This window comes from Colletotrichum spaethianum, assembly GCF_022836535.1.
Source record: "Colletotrichum spaethianum MAFF 239500 DNA, contig43, whole genome shotgun sequence".
NCBI lineage: Eukaryota > Fungi > Ascomycota > Sordariomycetes > Glomerellales > Glomerellaceae > Colletotrichum > Colletotrichum spaethianum.
Window position 1 is genome coordinate 203,006 of NW_026054813.1, and position 24,151 is coordinate 227,156.

Below are 24,151 nucleotides of genomic sequence, written 5' to 3' on the forward strand. Positions count from 1 at the left end.
GCAATATGTATACGTTCAAGTGATGATCAGTGTAGGCGGAGAAGTGGCTTACAGGCGTTTTCTTGATGCTCGTCATTTCGCATTAAATGGATTCCACTCAATTCAGCCCATGAGATCCTAGCCAGGGCCGCTGTACAACAATCAGAGCCTCGCCATCTGGATCACTCTTTGATTGAATCCAGGCAAGTCCTGGTCGAAATTATAAACGACTTGTACTCCAGCAGTGTGTTCAACTTCTAGCCTCATAGGCCAGTCCAACCAACATACCGTCACATCTCGGCTCTAAAAGCCCGCACGCATGTACAATGGCAGTAGACCAGTCGGTAAGATCGACCGAGTCTACGTTCGACCAACAAACCAAGGAACATGTCCAATCCGGTGTTGCAGGGGTATGTTGCCACCTTATGTCGACTCTTGGTCTCACGCGGGTGATGGTCTAACGGGCCGAACCGCGCTTCTTGTTTAGTTCCAAGCTAACAGCTATCCTAGGAACTTAATGATGACTCGATTGTACACAGCGATACCAACTTCAATGGAAAAAGTTCAGAGAATCCGGCATTGCGGTTGACCGCCGACGATGGCACAGAGACTGAACTGGACGATGTCAAAAATGCTGAGCTTGCCTCTGGTGAGCTCGTGAGAGCTATGACGGGACTGGAGAATGACCTCTCCGCAGTGAGATCAGCAATCCAGTCAAAGACCCCGTCTGATGTCCAAACTATTGTTATCGACCATGGTGACACGGCACAATTACAGCAACAAGACCAAAATGCTCAGGTTCCTATTCCTGCGTCACCTGGAAACGATCTCGCGGGTATCGGCGGGACGCTCAGAGAGGGAGAGATGGAAGTCGACACTCACCTCGAGCTGTCGGACACGGAAAGCGAGGAAGCAGACAATCTCTGGAGCTTGCTCGACGACAACCTCATCACCCCACCGCCACACGATGGCAAGAAGTTTCTACCATTGAACGAACTCCGCAGGATCATCGCAAAGCCCAAGGTGCATCGAGCGCTGAGAAGCTCTTTCTCGAACGATAAGGCTTTTGAGTATGCCAACGCCGTGTGCAATAGGACAAGTTACAACAACAACCAACAGACGACGCGGCAAAGGATGTTCGCCATCCTAGTGCTCACAGAAAACATTGGCGCTTTACCCAGTCTCATTGATGAGGACCTTCACGACGCACATCTCCCTTTCGAGGCAGATAGGGACGAAGGTAAGAAGAAATGGTACTTGTATCGCAAAGGAGAGAACGGAACTCGCATCCGATTCGAGGGAAGTCTCAAGTGGAAGAATCCGAAGATCAAACTCTTTCATGAGAAGCAGTGGCTCTTTCTTTCTCCTTTTTTCAACATGCTGGCAAACAAACCGTTGGCGTATCCTCTCGAACCCATGGTCATTCTCCCCTTCCTTGAAGGGGCTGAGGGGCAACATGACACGGTCTATGGTGGTTACAGCTCGGTATGGAGAGTTAAGATCCACCATGCGCATCACAACTATACACACGTAAGTCTTGAACAGCGATGCAACCATGTAGACGCAAGTGCTAATATGGTTTCTCCATAGCGTGCGGAACCCTATTTTGCTATCAAAAAGCTGCTTTCTATCGACGAGCCTGCCTTCAACCAAGAGCTTCAGGCGCTAAAGACGTTTAACCTTGAAGGCCATGAACACCTGACCAAGCTGCTAGCGACGTACGAATATCATGGCCACCGGTTTTTCCTTTTTCCATGGGCAGACGGTAACCTCCGAGAGTTTTGGGAGAGATTTCAACGTCCAAAACCAAGTTACCTACTCGTGAAGTGGATAGCAAAGCAGTCCGCTGGTTTAGCATCAGGTCTCGAGCTCATTCAACATCCGCCGCGGGATACAATGAAGGTGGAAGACCCTAAGAACTTTGGTCGACATGGGGACTTGAAGCCAGAGAATGTGCTATGGTTCAAGGACAGCGATCAACTTCAGAACATGCCGGGCAACGGGACTCTCAAGATTACGGATTTCGGCCTGACCCGATTCCACCGAGACATTACTAAGTCCAAGGACAATGCTCGAGGACTTGGCGTTTCATTGACATACAAGGCACCCGAGGTCGATGTAGTTGACCGTGTCTCTCAGGCTTACGACCTCTGGACTATGGGTCTACTCCTTCTAGAGTTCGTGACTTGGTACCTTAAAGGATGGGAGGGCGTCGATGAATTCTCTAAAAACCGATCAAAAGACGACAAGGGGAACGAGTTTAGTATGGATACATTTTATAACCTTGAAACGCAAAACGGAAGGACCGTCGCTACTCTGAAACCTTCGGTCAAGGAGGTATGTTATCTAAACTCCCACTGCTCTTCGAATGCTCACGCAAGGGACAGTGGACTCAGAAGTTACACAAAGACTCTAACTGCTCTCTCTTTCTCCATGCTCTAATCACTTACATATCGCATCATCTGATCCGGGTAGATCGCAATGAGAGACACACGAGCAGGGAAGTGGCACAAAAACTGAGGGATATGGCCGGAAAATGCGCAAGAGATTCGCAATATGCGTGGCGTGGATGTCCTAAGCCTCCGAACAAGTCCGACACCGCCCGCACTGACAACACTGTCTCAGATGACGGCTATGGGGGCGTAGATCGCCGGGAAGCTGTGGATTCATGCCACCCTTCCCCGGAGATTTGCGGCCACGATCTCTCCAAACCAGATCCCATGGAAGATGTCGTTGCGCTGGATGATCTGCTCGAAGATACTCCTACACATAACCGCAGAGTCCTCGCCAATGGGTCAGACATTATGCCTCCTCCCAGAAGCAACTCCGCCCAACAGGCGCTACACGAAGAAAACACAGACCCAAAGGAATCCATCAAGCTATTTACGTCGACACTGACGGATAGCCCTCCTCCTAGCCCACAATTCACTAGCCAGGCAAGCACAATCACCGAGAACAGTGATGAAGGGCGCTTCACGTTGAAAAGGGGTCGGTTCGATTACTTCGATAACTCACTAGGACGGGAGTTAAAGCAGCCAAAGCTGCATGCCAATGGAATGGTCTTGAACGGACAAGATCCTGATCACCTGCGTCATATGCAATAGACGAGACTCATGGGCAAAGGTACCTGTATCATTGTGAATTATACCACAGAGACTGTTCAGATAGAAGCAGATGGCACAATGCTTTCGTGAAAACTGAAATCAACTCAAACATCTAATCGTCATACCACAGAACAGAGCAAAGGTTTGCTACCAAGTCTCGTTGAGAACAAGGGAACATACATGTGGCTACCTCGGGTGACAAGCTCAGGCAAGGAGATTCGGACTTTTGTAGGACTTTCTGAGTAACAGTTTCTTATTCTCCTCGAGGGTAATCTGGTGCGTATGACGTCTAGTTTATCATTGAACCTTACCACATTCTTTACTCCCGATAATGCCACTTTACGTTGTCATGAATCTGCTTGATCTCGCCCTGACTACGTAAGCTTCACCATTCTCTCGTATCCGACATCTATGATAGCTTACTGGTTGAAGCTTCCGATGAGACTCGACGACGTACTGATTGCCCTTCACCTTTTTTGGCATTAGCATACGACCAGACTTTCAATTGACTATCGACGAGGGGAGACGGGATTACTCACACTGAGCCGATACTGATTGGCGCCAAACTTTCTATCTAACTCCTTTGCGACAGGGTCAGGGTCGTTGTAGCACCAGGGCAGAATGGACAAGACAAGCCGTGAGGCAGACATGTTAAGATATCGTAACTAGTCACCGAAAATTGCAAGGAAGGGTAGAAATTCCAAAGGACGGGTAGCCGGCCACGAGTACATCGTGTAAGCAGAACTGCGCCTTTTAGGCCTCTCGACACACTTCCACCAGAGACGGAAGCCTGGCCATTGCGGCTCATAAATTTGGCCAGTACTCGTCCGCCATGGCAATCAGGCTGCCAGTCAGGCGTCCTAGGCAGATAAGCGGGCGGCGGTGACCCTACACCCCCCGGTATCACGATATCTGGGCGGAGAACGGATGCCTTAATAGCGCTGTTTCCTGGGCAGATAGAACAGATTGCACATATCAGTCTCTTCTTTGTATCCTCCTGGGAGCCCTGCACTTCAAGTCCAGAGTACCTTCTGCCAAGCCCGTGTCTGAGGATGCGTGATGGTTGTGCCACCAGCTGCACTCATCCGCGCCACTGCATTATGCACACTGCACGTTGCAACTGATAGTGCAACATGAAGCAGGCTGAGCTGCTGAAATTACCGCTGCTTCTGCACCAGAAACTTACATGCGAATTCGGGCCAATGGTCGCTGAACACACTCTCTATCCCGATCCTATAATCTGATCCAAGGGCGATTGCCGTCCCGATCACGAGTTGTGGCTGTGGTACCCGCGCCTTCTATCCCACTTTTGGGGGTGTAGGATGAAATTGTGGGACCGGGCGATCATTGGAACACTCTCAGTTTTTGTTGGTGCTGCCGGGAAGTAGCCAACTGGCCCCGAAGACATTCCATTACCCAGCATTTAGATGCCGTATCCTCCCAGGCTCTGGTGCACGTGTGAGCTTGTCTACTGAGACGGCACAAGGTGAAATTAAGCGAGTTTACTGGCAAAATTCATCGTTCTTGGTGGCATACTTTGTGAAGCCTTTGATCAAAATGGAGTGGCCGTCCAAGGCATGTAGGTTCAGACCTCGCGACTTCCGCGCCTTCAAGTACGAAGAGCGGCCTTCCAAGGTTATCACCGTCCGCCTTGACAACAAGTCGGAATTGGAGGTAAACCCTCTTTCGCCTTGAAGTTTTCAATGCATTAATTTTGACATTAGGAGGCGTTCATCGATGAAGAGTTGACGTCGTCATCAGATTGGGAGTCTTGGCTACGAAGAGTTGTGGGTGCTCTTGCGTGGCAAGGTAAACGAACTGGACGGTATTAACATGGCGCAGGAGACGGATGCAAAAGACGATGAATCGAACACTCTTCACATAGTGTGGGTATTGAGCGAATAAATACATTAATTTACAATGCTAATTCCGAGACAGACTACTTCGCCGAACTACGAAAACTGTTTCCGAATGCCCATCACAGATTCACCATGTTCCAGTGTCCCAAGCAGTTTTTAAGCAGATTACCAAGTCATTCCACACGCATCGGGCTCTAGCTCGGATAATCACTCGCAAAGATGGAGAGTTTCTCCATTGTCTTGAAGTGAATGAGAGGCTTGAGCCAGAAAGACTAGGTGGGCTTGAAGGCAAAACCACGCCTCCGTTAGAGGTCTAAATGCTAATCTGACTAGTTTACAACTACCGCACTAGTGCAACATGGCCTAATGACATTGCGGTCTCTGTAACCCACGATCCGGAGTTCCGATCCACGATGGCAATCTTCTTCGGACTCGACGATAACCAAGAGCACACGATAATGGAGAGGATGAAAGATTCACTAGATGACTTCTACCATCCTCTCGCACTAGTCGGTGCGTTGTGTGAACTCGATCGCGATAGACTTATCACAGAGCACGCTCGTCCCATGGAGGGCAGGTATCTCGAGAAGAATTTAGAGTGGAGTTCCGGCAGCAGCGAGAGCCTGGCATCCGGCTCAGAAACCGAGACAATGGAGGATGTTCTCAGCCTGCGCTTCGACTCGAGCCTTCTCTTGACTGGATTGAAAGCTGCCAAACGGCAACTCCGAAGAATTGTCGAGCACATTGAGGAACTGCGCAACGATAACGAAACAGCTGTATTCATGAGAGGAACCAGATGTTGGGCTAGCAAGGAGATCAAGGCTGGAAGCGGAGATGAGAACCGCAGTAGGCAACTCAGGCACACAGCCGGACGACTGCAACAGCGTCTCAACCAGATCTCTGACGAGTTCGAAACGAAACTTGATAGCGTCCGAGCCTCTATGGAGGACATGATGGCCACAACCCAGGTGGTAAGCAGACCATGCAGCTTGCGCGATTACTACACAGGCTGATTTCAAGTACACAGGTCATCAGCCGAATAGCCAGGCATGACAACCAGATAAATATGGCAATTTCTGTGGCCACAAGACGAGATAACTCTCAGATGCGGTCAATTGCATTCGTGACTATGGTTTACCTCCCTCTCACGAGCATTGCTGTAAGTGGGCCACGGTCTCTTGAGGGTCACGGTCAACGCTGACTAGATAGACAATCTTCTCTATGAATGTTTTCAATTGGGACGCAAAAGACGGGGAGAATCTCATAACGGCACACTTTTGGCTATACTTGGCAGTTGCCGGGGCCTCGACGGTTCTCACCATTGGCCTATGGATATTTTACACTGGATTGCGAAAAGGATTTGTCTCAAAGAAGGGGAAGGACGAGGAAGCAGCGTCTGGGGCTTAGTCTCAAACTACATGGCAGCGGCTGGTACGCTACGTGGAACATACATGTAGTCTTGTACAAGGTTCTCAGAAAGACACGTCCAACCTACACGCGTAAAAGCCTTCCACTAGATCCTTATTCCGCGATCATTCTATAACTCGGCCAATGCAAGGTGCACTGATCACTTCTCTAGCAGCTGGTAAGAAGATTCTAGAGCGATTTCACCATCGCGACGCAACTTCCTCGCAGTCTAACTGATGGCTACTGTATCTCAGATGTAGCTTGATAGCAAGAGTATGGAGCAGCATTTTGGCTACTGCAAAGTAGGAATGCTTGGTATGGAATTCTCAATATTCTGCTCGTGAACGACCCTGTAACACAAGACTTCTTGACGGCCGGAAGTAAAACGAAACGTGGCCAGAATGCCCACCTATTTCAGCTTTTGCTCCAGGAGTCCCCGGAGTGGTACAGGATATGGTGACGCCAGGAGTTCTTGTCAACCACTTGGGACACATGCGCAGTCATCCCGCCCCCCGCCCCCCTCTGTTCTTGCGATGGCTCTGAGAGCAGGAGAACTATTCCAAGAAAGTGAGAGGATCATTGACCCTAACGTTTTGACATTAAGATTGTAGATCAGTCTTCAATATAACCGTATGAAGCCTCCATACTCAATCAGAAGCTTGGTAATACTGCTTGGATGGATCACGTTGAACTTGAAAGTTCTGTAGTTACTTACTGGTCAGGTTCATTGTAGTAAGATATCAGTGTACTCATAATCAAAATTATCATGTTCAGCTTATCTCAGGTGTCTTCAAAGCTTCACGTTAGTGATTCTATCTTATGTAAATTGCCTTCGTCTTACCGTAGCCTCACACTAACCTTACCCTCGCCTCACTAAGGTTATTGAAAAGGTGAGCAAAAGTAGCAAGCCTCGCCTGGCTCACTCTATTGGCTAGAGGGTGACAAGTCGAGAAAGCTCAGCGTTAACCAGACCAGGTTCCTCTATTTGGGCCAGAGAGCCCATGCTCTGAATCTGTATTGGACAGAATGTTGCCCTCCCCTGTTAGTCAACTTTCAGAGCGTACCATTGCGCAGTTCTCACCTGCAGTGACATGAAAAACTTTGCCGACAGAGTCTGACATCCACATCACATGGTTCCCGTCAGTGACTCTCGGGGAGGGTGGCCGAGTTGGTTATGGCGCCAGGTTAAGGTCAGCTTAACATCTGTTTCCTGGTGGGGCAACCCGCGCGAGTTCGAGTCTCGTCCCTCTCAAGATCCTTTTTTGACTCCTGGATGTAAAGCACAATAGCTTTGGTCTAACACTGATATTTCATATTTTCCGCGGGAAATAGAGTTGCCGAACATCAATGTTGTTGTCTGTCATTTAGCTTCTTTCAACTTTATTACCCGTGTTAGCCAGTTTCATACCCTTTCTTCGGAACCTTGGCAGCAATGTCAACCCAATTCAAACTTGTATCCATGTCAAAAGGACAGCTTGAGCTTTTGTAAGTCTTGTAGCGACTGGAAGGGACAGATCCTTTTGTGTCGCTGCCACCTCCGTGGCTCCCGCGCCGATCACCACCTTGAAAGCACCGGCGGCAACCACCACCATACCTACTAAGTCAGACAACGGCGTCAAGAGTACTAAGTCTGCTCAGCCAGGCTTTGTCTTAAACTGCAACCGCATCTACACTGTGAAGGCTGAAGACACTTGCTTTACCATTCCCTCCAAGGCTTGCGTCACTGCGGCTCAGTTTACGAGCTAGAACAAGGGAACCGAAAGTTCTGCTTGAACCGACATGTGAGCCGGTTACTACCTCTGCACTGGTGTCACTAGTGGCTCGTAGACGCAGCCGCCGTCCACCAACAAGACCCCTTAGCCCATTCAAGATGGCATGATTGGTAGCTGCAAAAACTTTCACTTTTTCGCAGCGGCGAGAACTGCGATTCGATCTCGCGCCAATATCGCGTTCCCCTCGCCAAATGTGTCAAATGGAACCTTGTCGTTGGTGCAAAATGTCAGGGCCTGTGGGCTGACACATACGCTTGTGTTGGCCTTTAAACGCCTCCCAAAGTCTATAGAAGGCCACGCAGAAAAAAGATTACTCATGGTGATTCAGTGCGATATATTGACCTCTCGTATTGTACAAGTGGTGATGATCAGAGTTTGAAGCGGGTTGGGTTTTGTCCTGAATCTGCAATTGTAAAGAGGTTCCCTCGCTTGACCTTGTTCTTATCTAACGATAAGGACAAGATTGTAATGTATTAATTGTGAGGGTATGTAGCAATCTTTATTTAACAAATAAAAACGCATATGCAAGGAAAAGTAAGCCCAAGTGATGGAGCCGGCTTCGGTGTAGGGTGATTAGCAATGTGGCCATTTTGTTATTCGGATGACGAACGACAGCTACATGAAATAAATGAACGAGATACCTCCAATGATACAGTCAAACTTGCCGATAACTGTGTCTGTAACAGCGTATCTCTTGGGCCCAGGCCGGCACATTAAGAGTTATGAAGAAGCCAGGTGTCCCGGGCTTGGCAGCTCGTAGGGCCAAATTGTGCTATCATCGCACAACTACGGCGTACAGTGCATAATGCAAGCGGCAGCCAAATCTTTCGGCCATAGCGCAACGACTATTCAGTCTCGTAATATTGTACAGAGCTGCCAGATTATGAAAAGGCCTAATTTCATTAATAGTACATTTAATTGCAAGCATTAAGCTTACATGAGCATTTGACCGCTGCTTTAAGGCCGTCAAGCGTTAGAACCCTTCGTCGATTGTCAGTGGCGGCAATCCAGCTTGCGAAGTGCCGGAGAAACAACCAATCGGAGTCAATCACGTCGGGGTTCTCTCCAATTAAGAACTTCACGTTCAGCTCCGAAAAAATGGTGGAACCACCGGGCTTCGTCTAGACGCTGAAGCGTTGTAATCCACTCGCAGCTAACGATATCAACGTATGGCCCGATGGCTTATTTATAAACGCCAGCCCTCATATAAAAGCTATAGGTGTTATTCAACAGAAGTCGTTCTTACCCACACCACATCCTTCTTATCTCATTATCAACTTTGAATCAATTCTCAAAGATGATTCCTACCATCCTTGTCGTCGGCGCCACTGGCAATACCGGTCGAGGGGTTGTTGAGAACTTATCAGAACTTTTGCAAACCAACACTGCCTTTTCCGAACACCGCGTCCTTGCTCTTACACGTTCCTTGAGCGGGGCTGCAGCACAGCAACTAGCTACGTTACCCAAAGTCGAAGTGGCAGAAATGAACTGGGTTGAGATTACCCCAGATTGGCTCCACCAACAGAACATTGTGAGGGCTTTCATTGCGTCACACAACCAACCAAACCAGTTCGCCGAAGAATCGACGTTCCACCTTGCTGCTCTCGAAGGAGGCGTCCATTATGTTGTTCGCATCTCAACAACTGCTGCAAACGTTCGCCCAGATTGCCCTGTATACTATCCGAGAACGCATTGGGCAATTGAGACGTTGCTGAGCTCACCTGAGTTTCAAGCTCTACACTGGACCTCGTTGCAGCCCAACGTCTTTTCGCAGCTGTACCTTTCTACTGCTGTGGAGCTGGTCAAGAATTTCCGCAAGACTGGAAGGCAGGATACCCTAAGGTTGATGGCTTCAGAGGATGCCCCTGTTGGCATTGTTGACCCATATGAGGTCGGACGTCTTGCGGCCCATCTACTACTCCAAGAAGATGTTACCCCTCATGACAAAGCCAAATATGTCGTGAACGGGCCGGAGGATATTACTGGCAGGCAGATCGTAGAAATGGCTGAGAAGTACATGGGAGCGAAAGTTGAAAATGTCTCCTTTCAAGATATGTTGTTTGTCGACTACCTAGCAGAACAAACTCACGAGTCGAAAAGCGTCATTCTATCTATTAAAAAGGCAGCCGAAACAGCGTGGGAGGGAAAATGTACGTCTTCTACGACGAGTAACGAAGTTTTTCAGGTAGCCGGGCCGAAAGCCACGCCCGCTATGGTCTTCAAGGCAATGGTAGAGGAATAGAAATTGTTTCTACATCAAATTATATTGCCTTTCGAATAAACGACATGCGATCTCGACGGATGTAATCACTTTCTTTAAGGGTGCCATGTCTCTTTAGATATAGGCTTGACAATACGGCTTGATGTAAACAGCGAGATCATGGACTGGTTCCTTGTAGAGTACTCTGATGGTAATACTATCAAAAGAGCCAAGGGAACGAAGAGCTGAGTGGTTGAGAATTCATCTCTAGTCGCGCGGTCCAAGAACCACCGGCGAACCCCTGCGAGACTTGGTGTCGCTTTCTTACTCTAAGTAGACGGAGATTAAAGGTGTGCTTAGTTTAAAAAGGCCTCCTATCCCGGCTCCTGTTCCGTGGTCCTCTCCGAAGTAGTAAAGAATATTGTGACGCCAAAACTTTTATCAGTTCCGTGTTTACGAGACGTTCGAATACATCCCCTTTGCAATGACATTAAAGCAGTTCTCAAACCCTATGAGAGTGAGAATACTATTGCCTTTGACGTTTCCAGCGATGAAGCTGGAGGCTATTACATGTCTTGTGTAGTGTCTGACCGACCTCGAGCAGTGGAGTGTGCTCGACTAGTGGAAAAACCATTCGGCATTCTTGGAGTGACTGACATTAACTCATCTCCTCGTCCCTGATGCTTAACGTGACAGCCTTATGGTAGCGGTCGAAAATCATAATTAGGGAGATGAGAGTAAGTGCTGAGAAGTTGGGGTGGATTGTTGGGTAGGCTGGAGGATGAACCACCAAAAAATCTGTGCCGCCACGCAATTGGCAGCCTGTTAGTGCTGCTAGCCTCTTCATTGAGGTAATTTTGCGACAGATCCCGATGTGTCTGGTTGTGTCTCTGCGAACTGTAAAATCACCCACCCGAGTGCGGAAGATTTACAAATACTTTCCGTGACCAGATTAAACCCTGAACAAGCGCCATGCTTGATTATAGAAGTAAGGCATAGCCTACCTACTCACGACTCACACAAAAACGCTTGATTCGATGTTGCCCATCATTTTGATTTAGAGTTCGCAACGTGTATCCGCATCAGTTGAATATATCTAGCCTCAGGGCCATTGGAAGTCGAATTAAATAACACCGGCTAAAGTGACATGGGAATCTTCAGACATCAGGTTAAAAGAGATTGAATTCTCGTCTCATTGTCTGGTGACAGAAGTCAGACTCTTAGTGCTCACCTCAGAGTACACAGATTAAAGAGGGCTTCTATACGATCTGATTCAATTTCGAACCCATCCTGGCATACAACCGCAGCTCGGACAAACATTCGACTACCCAACTGCCGAGCATAACGTTGTTATACCCGACGTCATATCGTCCCGCCACGACATCAGAGACCAGGATCAGCTCTTTAGTGGTCAGATAGTGGTTCAATGCAGTATGGGGTTCCTCATTGAAGCCCTTGTTGACCAAGCTTTCTTGGGACAGCTTGGGAGGCCGTGTCTGATAGTTTTCCTTGTTTTTGTTCTGGTATTCTTTGCTTGGTACTATCGCGAGGATAGACCTTATCCTTGGTTCAAACTCATAGGCAAGAAACGCGGGAAATGGTCTTATGAAAAAGCAAGGGAGAGATGAAATAACAACGCCTTTGAGATTCTCCGTGAGGGCTTTGAGGAGGTATGCGGGAAGCTGTTTTTTTTTTAATTGGCCGAGAGGAACATGTGGATGGTGTTGACTTGCTTGCGCAGTCAAACGGCAAGCCTTTTCAGGTCCTCTCCCCATTTGGGCCTCTGGTCATGCTGTCGCCCAGTCTCTGCGAAGAAATCCGTAATGACAAACGCCTGACATTCACAGGGTTCAGTGATAGGGTATGAAGGATAACACTGTTACAGCCCCAGTACTATTAGCAGCTGACAATCGCTTGACGGCAATGGCTCACTCGCTACCCCGGCTTGAGCGTTCTCCAAGATGGCTTGCATGGGGACATCATCCAAGAGGCTTTGAGAAAGAACCTGAACCAGGAGCTGAGTATGGTCCTCGAGATCTGAGGTCTCAGTGGGAAAGACACGCAGTTCCCAAAGGCTAACAAACAACGTAGTGTACCTAACGGAACGACTATGCGAAGAAACCCCTGTCATCCTGAAAGATCAGCTACCGTCGAACAGCGAATGGCAGGAAGTCAAATTCTTCCCTGTCGCAGCGCAACTCGCCGCACGCTTATCAACAAAGATTCTTCTCGGTGACCGCCTCTGTTGCGACAAAGAGTGGATCGTAGTCGGCATCAGCTTCACCGGCGTCGCTCTACGCGCCGGCCGCGCCCTGCGTGCCTGGCCCGTTCTACTAAGGCCTCTCGCGCATCGCTTTGTCCCGATGTTGAATCACCTCCACAGCCAAATCAGCCGAGCACGGGATATCATGAAGTCTGAGTTGGTAGCCTGCCAGCAGGCAAAGTCTGGAGTGGAGAAGTCTTCGGATTCGCTATCGTGGATCGATGATGTTTGCCGGGGGCGGGAATTTGATATCGTGGCTGGACAGCTTTTCCTTGCCTTTGCGGCGATTCACATGACCTTATCAGTGTTGACTGCCATGCTCTAAGACCTGTTAACATACCCGGAGTACTTCAAGCTGTTGAGGCAAGAGATCGTGAGAGTGTTCGCCGAGGATGGCGGGTGGAGCAAGAACAGCCTGTATAAGTTGAAGTCGATGGATAGCTGCTTGAAGGAGAGCCAGCGACTTCACATTCTTGGGCCGCGTATGTTAGCGGAGGTCTTCAAAAACATAGTCTCTCACTGACCTGTTATCTAGACATAATGAACCGGAGAGTTGAGGAACCAATAACTCTCTCCGACGGAACTTTGCTTCGAAAAGGACTCCTGGTCACCATCGCCACGCACAACACCAGGGATCCGACCCTCTGGGGCTCAGAGCCAGACAAGTTTGATAGCCACAGGTTCGTTCGCATGCGTGAGAGCCCGGGCCAGGAGAACCGCTGGCAGTTCATCTCCACGAGCCCCGGGTTCTTAGGCTTCGGACACGGGTTGCACGCGTGTCCGGGACGATTCTTTGCCAGCAACGAGATGAAGATCGTGCTGGCACACTCGATTATGAACTATGACTAGAAGATCATCGGAGGGAAACCTCCAGGAATCATGTTCGCCAGCCGGTTCGTACCTGACCCGAAAACTGTGGTCGGGTGTTGGGCAAGAGTACCTGAGGTGAAACTGTGAGGTGAAGACTACGCTCTCCCACCATACTCATGATAGACTGGTAATTGTTAGGCGTGAGTGGAGCAAAATAGAACAGATACCTGGGTTAGGAAATCACCGTGCAAAGGGAAGCCAGCAAGACAAATCGTTTCGCCTTGTGAAGCAGCAAGCAACTCAGTGCCACCGGGACCAAACCTAGAGACAGCACGGAGAAGTGGGAAAGAAATGCAAAAAAGTGAATTGCGTCAATCGCTGACGGGAATTGAGCCCGACGTGGCTGGTGCTTATTAATGACCACGTTCAATGATGCACACGCGAGATGTTTCTACTTACGGGTCGAACCCACAACCTTGAGATTAAGAGTCTCACGCTCTACCGATTGAGCTAGCCGGGCGGATGGGAATCCCATGGCTTGGTGTGTTGAGTTTGGCGTGCCAGCACCAATTCAAGGACTGCGGATGGAGAGGTCGAGGACGTCCACTTTTCATTCCTTTGCAACCTGTTGTGTCCTTCTTTTTGGATGGGGGGGCATCGCTTCTGCTTGGGATAGGGCTTTGTGCGGTCTTTGCTCCACGGCGGGGCCGGGCATCGGAGAGAGGCGGAGCGAGCCGCCTATGGGAGGGGCCGGAGGGGCGGCCGGATCGCACCGAAGACCGACGTGCGCCGTCGGGATCCTTGTCGCGCGAGTCGGTTCATCCGTCCTACGCAACAATGTCCGCGAGAGCAAGGGGGCCATCCGTATCGGAAAGAGCCTGTTCTAACTTTCGGCCGCGTTTCACATGCCCGAACCCTCATTGTGCCTGACTGCCCCTTGGATTCAACCCCTGCGAGTTTGGTTCCTTGCGGTTGACATGGGTGACCCAATTGAAGGGTTGCCCGACCTCCGAGTAGCTATCCGGATGTTGGTCAAAGTAAGTGAGCAGCTTTGAGACTGAACAGGACACCATACAGCAGAACCAAGAGGAGCTGCCAAGGCATAACCTGATGTGATAGTCACTTGAAGTAAAGTAGATGAAAGCCATAGCCAGACTTTCACTAAGACAACGCCACTCAGCAACCAGCCAGACACAGTGCCGAACCATTACAGGACAGCACACACCTCGTTGATGGCCAAAATGACAACAAGCTTTTGACGACATAAGAAAATTCATTTTGTAGAGTATATCTTGGCTATACACACTCTGCAGACTTTTTGGGTCTGCCCAATTTTCACCCCTCCGATTGAACCTCCACGCTCCACGGTCATATCAATACAGACTCTGAGTAAAAAGCAACTTCCACCGCCATTACCACATCATCTCCATCAGGTCATCCCCCAGCGGACATTTAGTGTCCACCGCCTCTGGCTCTCTTCGCGCCCCCACCTCCGCCTGCCTCGGAGTCGCCTCTTGGCCTCTTGTTTCCGGGCTGGAAGTCGTTGGCACCAGGGTTCAATGGCCCGGCTCCCTGACCCCCTCTGCCGCCACGTCCACCGCGTCCCGCCATGCCACCTCTCTCTGCGCCGCCACTTGACACCCTGTTACCGGCGGCAAATGCGCCACCACGGCCACGTCCAGCAGTGCCACCACGCCCAGGTAAGGGAATGCCGCTCCGTTGAGCTGGTTGACCTTGAGTCGCTGGCTGCTGATGCGCTTGACCTTGCTGTCCGGCCTGGCCAGCCTGCGCACCTTGTGTACTTGAGGCAAAAGGATTCTGTGATTGTTGCGGCTGCTGCTGCGCTTGGGCCCCTTGAGCGAAGGGGTTGGCTTGAGGTTGTGTACCGTTTGCAGCGCCAGTCGCGAACGGGTTCGCCCCGGCAGCACTGGCTGCTAGTTTGTTTTCTCCGGGGGCGGGAACTTGCCGCTTCTGTGGGATGATACTGCCTGGTGGAGGAATGCCGCTAGGAGCAGTCGCTGGCGGCGGGGCTTGGTTGTTTGATCCATTGGGGGCAGCTTGAAAATAGTTAGAGCCAGTGGATGGTCCCATCTCTCTAGGGAAAGACTTACCATTCGAAGCCGCACCAGCTTGAGCTGGCGGAGCAGAAGGGGCTGATATGGATGGACGGGGTGCGGCTGGCTGTGCGTTGCCAGCGGGCTTCGCCGGGCTTGGCTGTGGCGCGGCGGGAGCTGGCTTGGCAACCTTGGCCTCCTCCCACACCTCTCCCACGGGTCTTTGAGGCGTCTTGACTGCTGCGGTAGAGACAACCTCGATCTTGGCATTGGCGCTCCTGATTTGGTTGTCCTTCATGTTGATCTGCAACGCAGACTTCTTCTGGGCTAACATCTGGCCCTCCTCTCGAGCACTCGCAATTCTCTGCTCGAACTCGGCCTTCAAGCTGGTCTCTGTCTCGTTCTTAACCTTGGCAGTTTGCTCTTCCAGCTTCTTTCTAAGATTCGAGGACATGATGCTGCGCACTGTGGGGTTCGTGGAAAGAAACTTGCGGATCTCGGCGTCGGGAAGCTGAGACAGATCTGTTGACCCGGCGGGCGTGCCCGTCATTGGCGTTGTTGAAGCAATTTCAGGGTCCTGTTGCTTGATAGGCGTCGCGGGTACAGCTGGCTGCTCGTCCGCAGGCTGGCTAGAAGCGGCTCCTTGGTGCTCAGCCTTCCAGATGATCTTTTCCTGCTCCAGCTTAGTCCTGTATTCCTCGTCCAGCTTCTCGCGAGACTGGCGGAGCTTCTCGTTCAAGGCGTTCCTCATCTTGTCCGACCGTTCCTTGATTGTCTGGGTAATATTCTCCTCGAGCTCGTTCGCCTTGCGTTCGTACTCCGCAGCCTTAGCCTCGGCAGCAGTAACCTTCTCCTCCAAAGCCTTGCGCTCATCGTCGGACATGCCACTCGTGCCGTTCGCAGTTGTTGCCGTGTTGCTGGCCTCCGTGGGCTCGGGCGCAGCTTGCGACTGTGATTGACCAGCCTGCTGCGCTGCTTGAACAGCTTGGTCTCTCTCGGAGGTGACCGTCTGTAACTGCGTTCGGAGGTTTTCAAGCTCTTGCTCGGCGGCCGCCTTCTGTGCAGAAACGGCATCCAGCTGGCTTCGCATTTCAGTGAGTTGCTGCTCCAGCTGGGCAACGATTTGTGTAGAGACCGAAGTCGACGCGTCCGCTGGGGGCTGGGCACCCTGAGCTCCAGACTGCGCTACCTGGGCATCTTGCTGAAGCTTCTGGACTTGTTGCTGGAAGCTCTGGATCTGTTGCTCAAACTCGGTGCGTTGCTGCGTCGTCGCCTGCAGTCTCTGCCTCGTCGTCTCCAGTTCCGTGGTCGCATTGTTCAGTTGTTGTTGTAGTTGGTCCTTCTCGGCGACCAAGGCATCCTTCTCGGCAACCGCCTCGTTTCGCGCTGTGTTGGCGTCGTTCTTTTCGCCGGTAAGCTTTCGCGACCGTTCCTTGAACTGATCCGTCATGCGCTGACGGGTGTTCTGCCAATTGGCCCGCTCAGTCTCCAACAATTGCTTGGCTTCTTCGATCTCGGCTCGCAGAGGAGCTTCGGACTCCTTGAGGGCGTCGCGTTCAGCCTGCAGATCAGTGATGGTCTGCTTGAGCTGTTCCATCTCAGCAGGATCAACACGACCGTACTTCGTAAGAATGCCCTCGGTCCGCTTTTGCCATCTGTCGCGGTCCTCTTGAACTTGCTTGATTTCTTCCTCGAGAAAACCCTTTTGTGTCTGGAGTTCCTCGATCCTAGCCTCGAGAGGCTGGACCTTGCCTTCCAGCTCCTCGATCTTAGCGTTCTTCTCGGAGATTTGAGTGCGCGCTTGAGCAAGCTCGTTCCGAAGGGTAGCGCTGCTCTCGCGGTAAAGGTTGAGTTCGTTGAGTTTGTCCATCAGATCTTTGTGGGCAATGGATGCTTGACCGCTCTCAGCTTGCGAGCGACGTTCCTGGTCCAGCTTGAGACGGGCCTCGTCGAGTTGAGATTGAGAGTACTCCAGTTGTTGCTGCAGGCGTTTAGATTCTTGCACCTTGAGGTCGTACTGGACCTCCAAAATCTCCTTCTCGCGTCGGAGGTAGTTGTTGAGTTCACGAAGTCCATCGGCCGCGCTGTCGTTGCCACTTTCTTCACTGCCGCCGGCATCCTCAGCCGAGGTATTGCGACCCTCCTTGAGCGCAGAGAACTGCTTCGTGATGCTTTCCAGTTGCTCGTGCAACAGCTTGTTCTGGGCATTGACATCGTCACGGCGAGTCTTGATTTCCGACATCTCTTGCTCCAGACGTTGTCTTCTCTCCTCCCATGAGCTCTCACTCTGAGAGAGAGCAACCTTGGCAGACTCAGCCTCAGCTCTCAGCGTCGCAGATTGACTCTTCAGCTCGTTGTATTCGGTGCGCAACTGTTGGACCAGCTTGGCAGCTTCAGCGTGCTTGACGAGCTCGTGTTCGTAGTCCTGTTGAGCCTTGGCGGTGATCTCTGACTGAGCGCGGAGGTCCTGTTGGTGGAACTTGGAGGCCTCGGCGTGACGCTCCGTCTCTTCCTTCAATCGCTTTATCTCCTCGTCCAAGATGGTCTTCTCATCCTCGTACTTGCGAGCAACCTCCGCCTGGGAGTCACGTAGGTGGGAAAGCTCCTTGTTGGAGTTTGCCAGCTCGGTTGACAAGTCCTCGACACGCTGCTCAAGCTCCTTAATCTTAGCGTCCTTGCCAGTGAGAGCAGCCTCCATCTCCTCTCTGTATTGTTCCTGAGAGGCGGTGAATTCGGACAGAGCTTCTTCATTCTGCTCGCTGAGCTGCTTGTATTGCTCAGTCTGCTCCTTGGCGTTTTCGAGTTGAGACTTGGCGATATCAAGTTCTCTCTTGAGGTCGGAGACCTCGTTGATGAGCTCGCGCACTTCGGCCTCGTTTTCTTGATCGGTCTGAGTGGGAGGTGCCATGGTACCGGGGCGGGGCGTCGGTCTGGGCGCCAAGCGGCCAGCCCGCTCTTCGGCATTGCGAAGCTCGATGGTAAGCTCGTCGACACGCGCTTGAAGATGGTCACGGCTAGTTTTAACGGCGACGTGCTCTTCACGGATCTGGCTAAGGCTGGTAGATAGTTCGTCGATACGCTTCTGTGACTCGCGTGCGTCGAACTCCTTTCTGAGCTGAAGCTTCTTCCCCTCTTCCATCTCGTCCGACAACTTCCGCTTTGTGCTGTTGAGTTCTTGTTCAAGTGTATCGATCTTCGACTGCGCCTTCCGTCTATATTCAGACTCGGAAATATCGCGCTCGTTCTGCATGGACTGTTGGCTGGCCAGGAGGTTGTTGAGTCGCGTCTTCTCCTGCATGAGGTTCTCATTGTCCTGGTTGAGACGATCCTGGATGTCTTTCCAAAGTTTCTTCTCGGCCTTGAGATTCGCGGCTTCGTTGCGGACACTCTCAAGCAAGCCCTTGGCATCGATGAGCTCTTCGGCGACCTGCTGGGTTCGGATTTCATGCTTGATGGAGTCCTCAGACAGCGACTGGTTCCGCTTCTGGAGTTCCTTGTTTTCACTTTGGAGGGCGACAAAGTTGGAATGAAGCATCTCGTATCGCTCGGAAGCGAGAGTGATCTGACTAGAAATCTTGGCGACCTCGCCCTGGAGAGAGTTCTTCTCGCTAGAGAGCCTGTCAATCTGCTCCCGCAACGACCGGCGAACTGACTCCTCGTCATTTCGGTATGTGTCGAACTCGACTTGCAGGGCACGGAGGGCGGCCTGGGGCGAGACACCATCGGCCTCCTCGTTCTCGATGCTAGCGAGCGGTTGGCGCTGTCCGTCATCCGAGCCGAGGATGGAGGCGAGTTCGCCAGCGGTGGCCTTCTGCTGAAGGAGGCGTCTGAACATATCACGCTCGGCCTTGAAGCTCTCCATTGTCGTCCTCAGGGACTTGGTCTCGTCGATCATATTGGCGAGTTCCTGTTGCAGGCGCTCGACAGCTTGGTGATCCTCCACGGCTTGGCTCTTGGCAGCGACAGCTTCCTCGCTTTCCATCTGCTCCGCCAGCTCACGGGTAACTCTCAGGAGCTCTTGATTCTTGGCTTGAAGCTCTTGGATGTCCTTGAAGACGACAAACTTCTGGGTGATGAACTGGTGGGTGTCGGACATGTCGGCGAGAGCGCCCTCGGTGACCTCGCCTCGAGAAAGCTGTTCCAAGCGAATAGTCTCCTCGCGGCTGAGCTGCTCCAGGCCCTTTTCGCGGGCGTGCATGTTGAAGACCAACATTTGGATCTGGGTGCTGAGATCGCGGACCTGTGTGCGAAGGATCTTGGACTCTGCTTGTGCGTTTGCCAGCGCGCCCTCGGCCTTCCTTGCGCTCTTCTTCGCAGCATCGCGCTCCTCGAAGCTCGTTTGAGAGAGCTCGGACATCCTAGTGATCTCGGCTCGCAGGCTGTCGGCTTCGTTTTGGAGTTCCTCGATTTCGGGTGTCTTGGCCTCCAAGAGAGCAATCATGTTGTCGAGCTCCTCGGCGAGCTGTTGGTTGCGTCTCTTCTCTCCCGCCAGCTGTCCCTTGACCTTGTAAAGTTCATCAATGGCCTGGGTTGCGGTGATGGCCGACTTGCTTCGCGCCGAGGCCGGAGTAGCGAAAGGAGAGGCAGGTCTTCCGAGGAACGAACCGTTCATGCGCGGTGTCTGTGGCGTAGGCGTAGAGCCACGGGGAGGGCCCTGTTCCATGCGGGCGTGAAGCTCATCAACCTCACCCTCGAGTTGGGTGACTCTCTCCTCCAGAGCACGGCAAGTTTCCCTCTCCCTCTCAAGCTCTTGTTGGATGCGTCTGATTTCGTTTGCATGCTTTTCCTTCAGAGCCTCCTTCTCACCTTCAAGAGTCTGAACACGGGCCTTGTGGCTGTCGGCCAGCTGGTTAGTCATGTCCACGACGCGCTGCTTGCTCTCGATCTCGTGCTTGTAGCTCTCCTCGCTGCGGGCAAAGGCCTCTTGCTGCTGTTGAACCTTGGTGAGGGCCTCTTCGGCCTTGGCTTGAGCCGCATCGAGGCGGTCTCGGAGCTGTTGTTCGCTTCGCTTCAGGGATTCAATGCTGGACTTGGCGTCTTCGTTTTGGCGCTGCAGTTCGGCGATACGTGCTCCCTTTTCGCGGCGGTATTTGAGCGCTTCCTCGCTCTTGGTCTTGAGCTCGGTTTCAAACCACTCGCTGTTGCGTCGGGCCAGGTCGAGTTGCTGCTGGAGAGATTCCTCCCGGTATTTGGCGCTGCTAACCGCGGCCTGGGCAGTCTGAACAGCCTGTTGCAGGGAAGTGATCTCCTTCTGAAGCTGAACGTTCTTCTGGTGCTGCTTGGCCAACTCCTCGGACAGCTCAGAGTCGCGAGCGTTCCGCGACTCCAGCAGGGCCATGTTCGCACGGTTGGAGGATTGCAAAGACTCGATTCGGTCGCGTAGGGAAGTGATCTCAGAGTCGTGGTCGGATCCACGCGACTTGAGCGACTGGAGCTCGTTCTCAACAGTTTGTCGCTTCGTCTCTGTGAAGATGGGGTCAGTGAGCCGTCCCCTGGTAGGCTTGCACACGCATTCAATGGCGCATCGCCAACGCACCTTCCTCCCTCAACTTTTGACGAACTTCTTCGACGTCCTTCAGTGCCTTGTCGGCAGTAGCCTTGAAGGTCTGGCATCTAGACTCTGCGCTGTGATGGGCGCTCTCGAGCTCGATGTCGACCTGGAGCTTCTGCGCGTATAGCTCGTCATGCTCTCGAGCTTTCGCAATGACGGCTTCGAGGAGGCTCGCGACGAGCTCGGGGGTCGGATCGGTCGTGGCTGTCGAAACTATCGATTCGGACAAGCCAAGGTGGCCGGCCACATAGCCTATATCCACCGCCGCTGCCATTGTGATTGTAATTCAAGGTCTAGTTGTCGACATCGAAAGTGAGTTTCGAGATCGTTCGCGGTCGATGAGGTGTTGTTTGTTGGTTCGCGTGTCGAACACCCCACCAGTCGGGAGAGGCTGAAGCAGGGAAAAAAGGGATTAGGTCGTTGAAAAAGAGAAGAGAAGAGTAGGACCCTCGTCTACAGATGAAGAATCAACCTGAATCCGCCTTTGTGGGTTGGGGCGGGTGTCGGTTGCAGCCGGCGACGAGGAATTGAAGTGTGGATTTGGCGGTTAGCGTAGCGTCAACAGGCAAATCGCAAGATTTTGGGAGAAGGCGCGACCAGCAGGATGTTTTCCAGACCAGCACAGCACACTGTGGAACCCGGCCAGCAAGGCTGGGGGAAACTGCAACCATGGGCGACAGAGCCTTGTTTCAGCCAATCAGAAGTAACATGGGTCGCCAGCTGCGTCCGCCACCGATAATCAGCCGGCTGACTCATCATAAGCTCCTGCAGCTATGTGGGTGATGAAGTCAGAGCTCTCTCACCGGAATACACCAAGCCTGTTTTCGGTGAGAGGTGAACACTCGGTGAGTTTTCTAAGCCCAACTCGAGTAATACATCCGAGACAAGGCTTCCATTTTCAACATCGAACCATCAAGAGCTTCTTCACATTTGCCGTTTCTTGGCATTCTCACAAAAAAAACATCCCCTGACCCTGATTCAAGCGCTCTTGCCTGCCAAACAACATACATTCACCATTCTATTAAAGACTGAAGGCAGTTGGTATCCTCCTAAATTGTCAAGCTGTTGCGCCAAAAACTCCCCATTTCCACTCATACCGTCAAGACTATTTAGGCTATCGACGCTGCTGACTTGCATCCATTTCAGAGTACCCCGGTCTCGGCCCTGCGTGCCATCCCATTCCTTGCAGTTCCGCCCGTTGCTGACCAGGTGTCTGATACACTGGCTGTGGCCCGCTCGGCATCTGGTGAATCGGTTGGCCGTGAGCCTCGGCCAGCGGTGAGCCTCCCTGCAACTGGGAATATCCGCCTTGAACGGAGAGTGCCTGTCCATACTGTCCCTGGTACTGCTGAGCTTGCAGTTCAGGGGGCATATGCGGACCCGAAGGCTGAAGCTGGCTATTGCTGTAGGTTGGCATCTCGGATGGTAATCGGGTTTGCCCATGAAGTTCTGCGCCTAATGGCGGTGGAGCGAACATGCTGTTGGCATTGGAGACCGGAGATATCGTGTCGGGCCGGGGAGACTCCGTTTGGGAAACGCTCATCTGGGGACTCTTTGGTGGCAGGGTCGACAGCATTGTGCCGCCCAGCTCGGGGGGTCCGGTCATCTCTGGCGGGCCGATGGTTGAGGAAATGGGGAACCTCGGCTGGATCTTCCTCCTGCGGCGGTAGATCAGGAACGCAACGAGACCTGCAATGGACAAGGCACCGATGACGGCGATGGCACCACCTACAATGGCAGCAAGACCGGGTCCGCCAGAGCTGGTGCCGTTGTCGTTGGGGTTGCCACCGGCGGCACTTGAACTCGTACTGGTCGGCTGAGGTCCCGAAGTTCCCGACCCGGTTCCAGCTTGTGCAGTTGCATACGTTTGAGCGACTAACCTGCGTCAGCAAACCACTTACATCATGACCAAAATCTGGGGCTCTTACTTGATTCGGCAACCGTCGCAACCACCTCGTTCCGAGCAGCCTTACAGTAAAAGTCCATGACAGCCAGGGCAGAAGAGACGTCCTCCGAAGCCGTTGAAGAGCAGTAGTACTTGACATCCGACGTCAATGCACTCGTCACCAGGTTCGTGACACCGTCCTTGAGGCAGACACACGACGCCAGTGCCTTGGGTCCCTCGGGGCATTGGTATCTCGTGAGCGAGTACATTGCGTTCGATATCCCGGACTGCGCACATGGGGCTAGCGAGCTGTACTGGGACAGAGCAGTCATGTAGTACGTCATGTCCCCCGGAGGCGGCGACGGCTGCGGGAACGCAGTGGTGCCCTTGTTCATGGCGCAGTACGCGTCGTAGAAAGCGAGACCCGACGTCACATCTGCTGCGTTAGAGCAGGAGTACCTAACGAGCGACGCCACAGACCGGCTGACGCGTGCCGAGTTGTCGTTCTTGGTACAGATACACGGTGCCATGAGGCTTGCTGGCTCCGGGCAGAGCGAGTTCATCGAGCTCAAGGCATACGAGACGCCCGACTGGGCGCAAGGCGCCATGTTGGTGAACTCGGCAATGTCGGTGGCATACTTGGTTACGATGTTGGTCGTCGGCGTCGCGAAGGCGACCGTCACATCGGGATTGCAGTACTGGCTAAGGACTGCCGCGGCGCTCGTCTGGTCTTCGGATGCCGTGGAGCCACAGCTGTAGCTGATCGACTTTGAGACGGACGTCGAGACAGCAGCGAGGTTGTTGTTCTTTGTGCAGATACATGACTGCAAGTCGGTGGGTGCTTCGCCACAAGCCGAGTAGGTCTGGGTGAATATGTTGTACGAGAGAGCAGTCTGGGCACAAGGTGCCTGGAATGGGTCAGCATGTCAAGTATCCAAAGACATCGCCGATTCGCTTGGGAGTAAAAACAGGTGTAGTCATACCAACAGAGTGTATATGGAAAGGTCAGTCACATATACAATACTTGCAGCCGTCGCAAGGCTGCTGAAGACAGGGGCTGCCATCGTCGAGATCAGGCGGAATCTCGAATAAAGGGACGCAAAGGAATGGAATGACGAAAGCCGTCGAAGGAGACAAGGACAGGTCGAACCTCCCAACTAGGATGACGAAAACAAGAAGAGGTGAGAAGAGAGAAAGAGGCCTCTGCCTGGAGTGAGATTAACACGACATGGGATGGGCGCGGGGAAGAGGCAGCATCAGCCAGGAG

General features: G+C 52.2%; 6 protein-coding genes and 2 non-coding genes across 8 annotated transcripts; 5 read left to right on the forward strand and 3 right to left on the reverse strand.

Moving 5' to 3' along the window:
- Window positions 1-305: 305 nt before the first annotated feature.
- ColSpa_11198 (dual specificity tyrosine-phosphorylation-regulated kinase mbk-2) lies at window positions 306-3,083 on the forward strand (the record flags this gene model as incomplete). The annotated part of the gene is made up of 4 exons (XM_049277410.1): window positions 306-389; window positions 490-1,509; window positions 1,570-2,316; window positions 2,361-3,083. 4 exons carry the CDS (start codon window positions 306-308, stop codon window positions 3,081-3,083), a joined length of 2,574 nt encoding a protein of 857 aa, XP_049133367.1.
- A 1,557-nt stretch (window positions 3,084-4,640) lies between these two features.
- On the forward strand, window positions 4,641-4,988 carry ColSpa_11199 (uncharacterized protein; the record flags this gene model as incomplete). The annotated part of the gene is made up of 2 exons (XM_049277411.1): window positions 4,641-4,757; window positions 4,845-4,988. The coding sequence occupies 2 exons, from the start codon at window positions 4,641-4,643 to the stop codon at window positions 4,986-4,988; spliced, it is 261 nt and encodes an 86-aa protein (XP_049133368.1).
- A 2,514-nt stretch (window positions 4,989-7,502) lies between these two features.
- On the forward strand, window positions 7,503-7,601 carry ColSpa_tRNA_295. Its single transcript is given in 2 exon segments — window positions 7,503-7,540; window positions 7,558-7,601. It is a non-coding gene; the product is annotated as a tRNA-Leu (tRNA).
- Window positions 7,602-9,604: 2,003 nt separating this feature from the next.
- ColSpa_11200 (uncharacterized protein) lies at window positions 9,605-10,363 on the forward strand (the record flags this gene model as incomplete). Its single annotated transcript, XM_049277412.1, has 1 exon — window positions 9,605-10,363. One exon carries the CDS (start codon window positions 9,605-9,607, stop codon window positions 10,361-10,363), a length of 759 nt encoding a protein of 252 aa, XP_049133369.1.
- Window positions 10,364-13,124: 2,761 nt separating this feature from the next.
- ColSpa_11201 (cytochrome P450 monooxygenase easM) lies at window positions 13,125-13,433 on the forward strand (the record flags this gene model as incomplete). The annotated part of the gene is made up of 1 exon (XM_049277413.1): window positions 13,125-13,433. One exon carries the CDS (start codon window positions 13,125-13,127, stop codon window positions 13,431-13,433), a length of 309 nt encoding a protein of 102 aa, XP_049133370.1.
- A 394-nt stretch (window positions 13,434-13,827) lies between these two features.
- Window positions 13,828-13,914, reverse strand: ColSpa_tRNA_296. The gene has a single exon. It is a non-coding gene; the product is annotated as a tRNA-Lys (tRNA).
- Window positions 13,915-14,950: 1,036 nt separating this feature from the next.
- ColSpa_11202 (protein MLP1) lies at window positions 14,951-21,273 on the reverse strand (the record flags this gene model as incomplete). Its single annotated transcript, XM_049277414.1, has 4 exons — window positions 14,951-15,325; window positions 15,506-15,575; window positions 15,781-20,911; window positions 20,985-21,273. 4 exons carry the CDS (start codon window positions 21,271-21,273, stop codon window positions 14,951-14,953), a joined length of 5,865 nt encoding a protein of 1,954 aa, XP_049133371.1.
- Window positions 21,274-22,113: 840 nt separating this feature from the next.
- Window positions 22,114-23,948, reverse strand: ColSpa_11203 (uncharacterized protein; the record flags this gene model as incomplete). Its single annotated transcript, XM_049277415.1, has 3 exons — window positions 22,114-22,847; window positions 22,928-23,792; window positions 23,904-23,948. 3 exons carry the CDS (start codon window positions 23,946-23,948, stop codon window positions 22,114-22,116), a joined length of 1,644 nt encoding a protein of 547 aa, XP_049133372.1.
- Window positions 23,949-24,151: the final 203 nt, after the last annotated feature.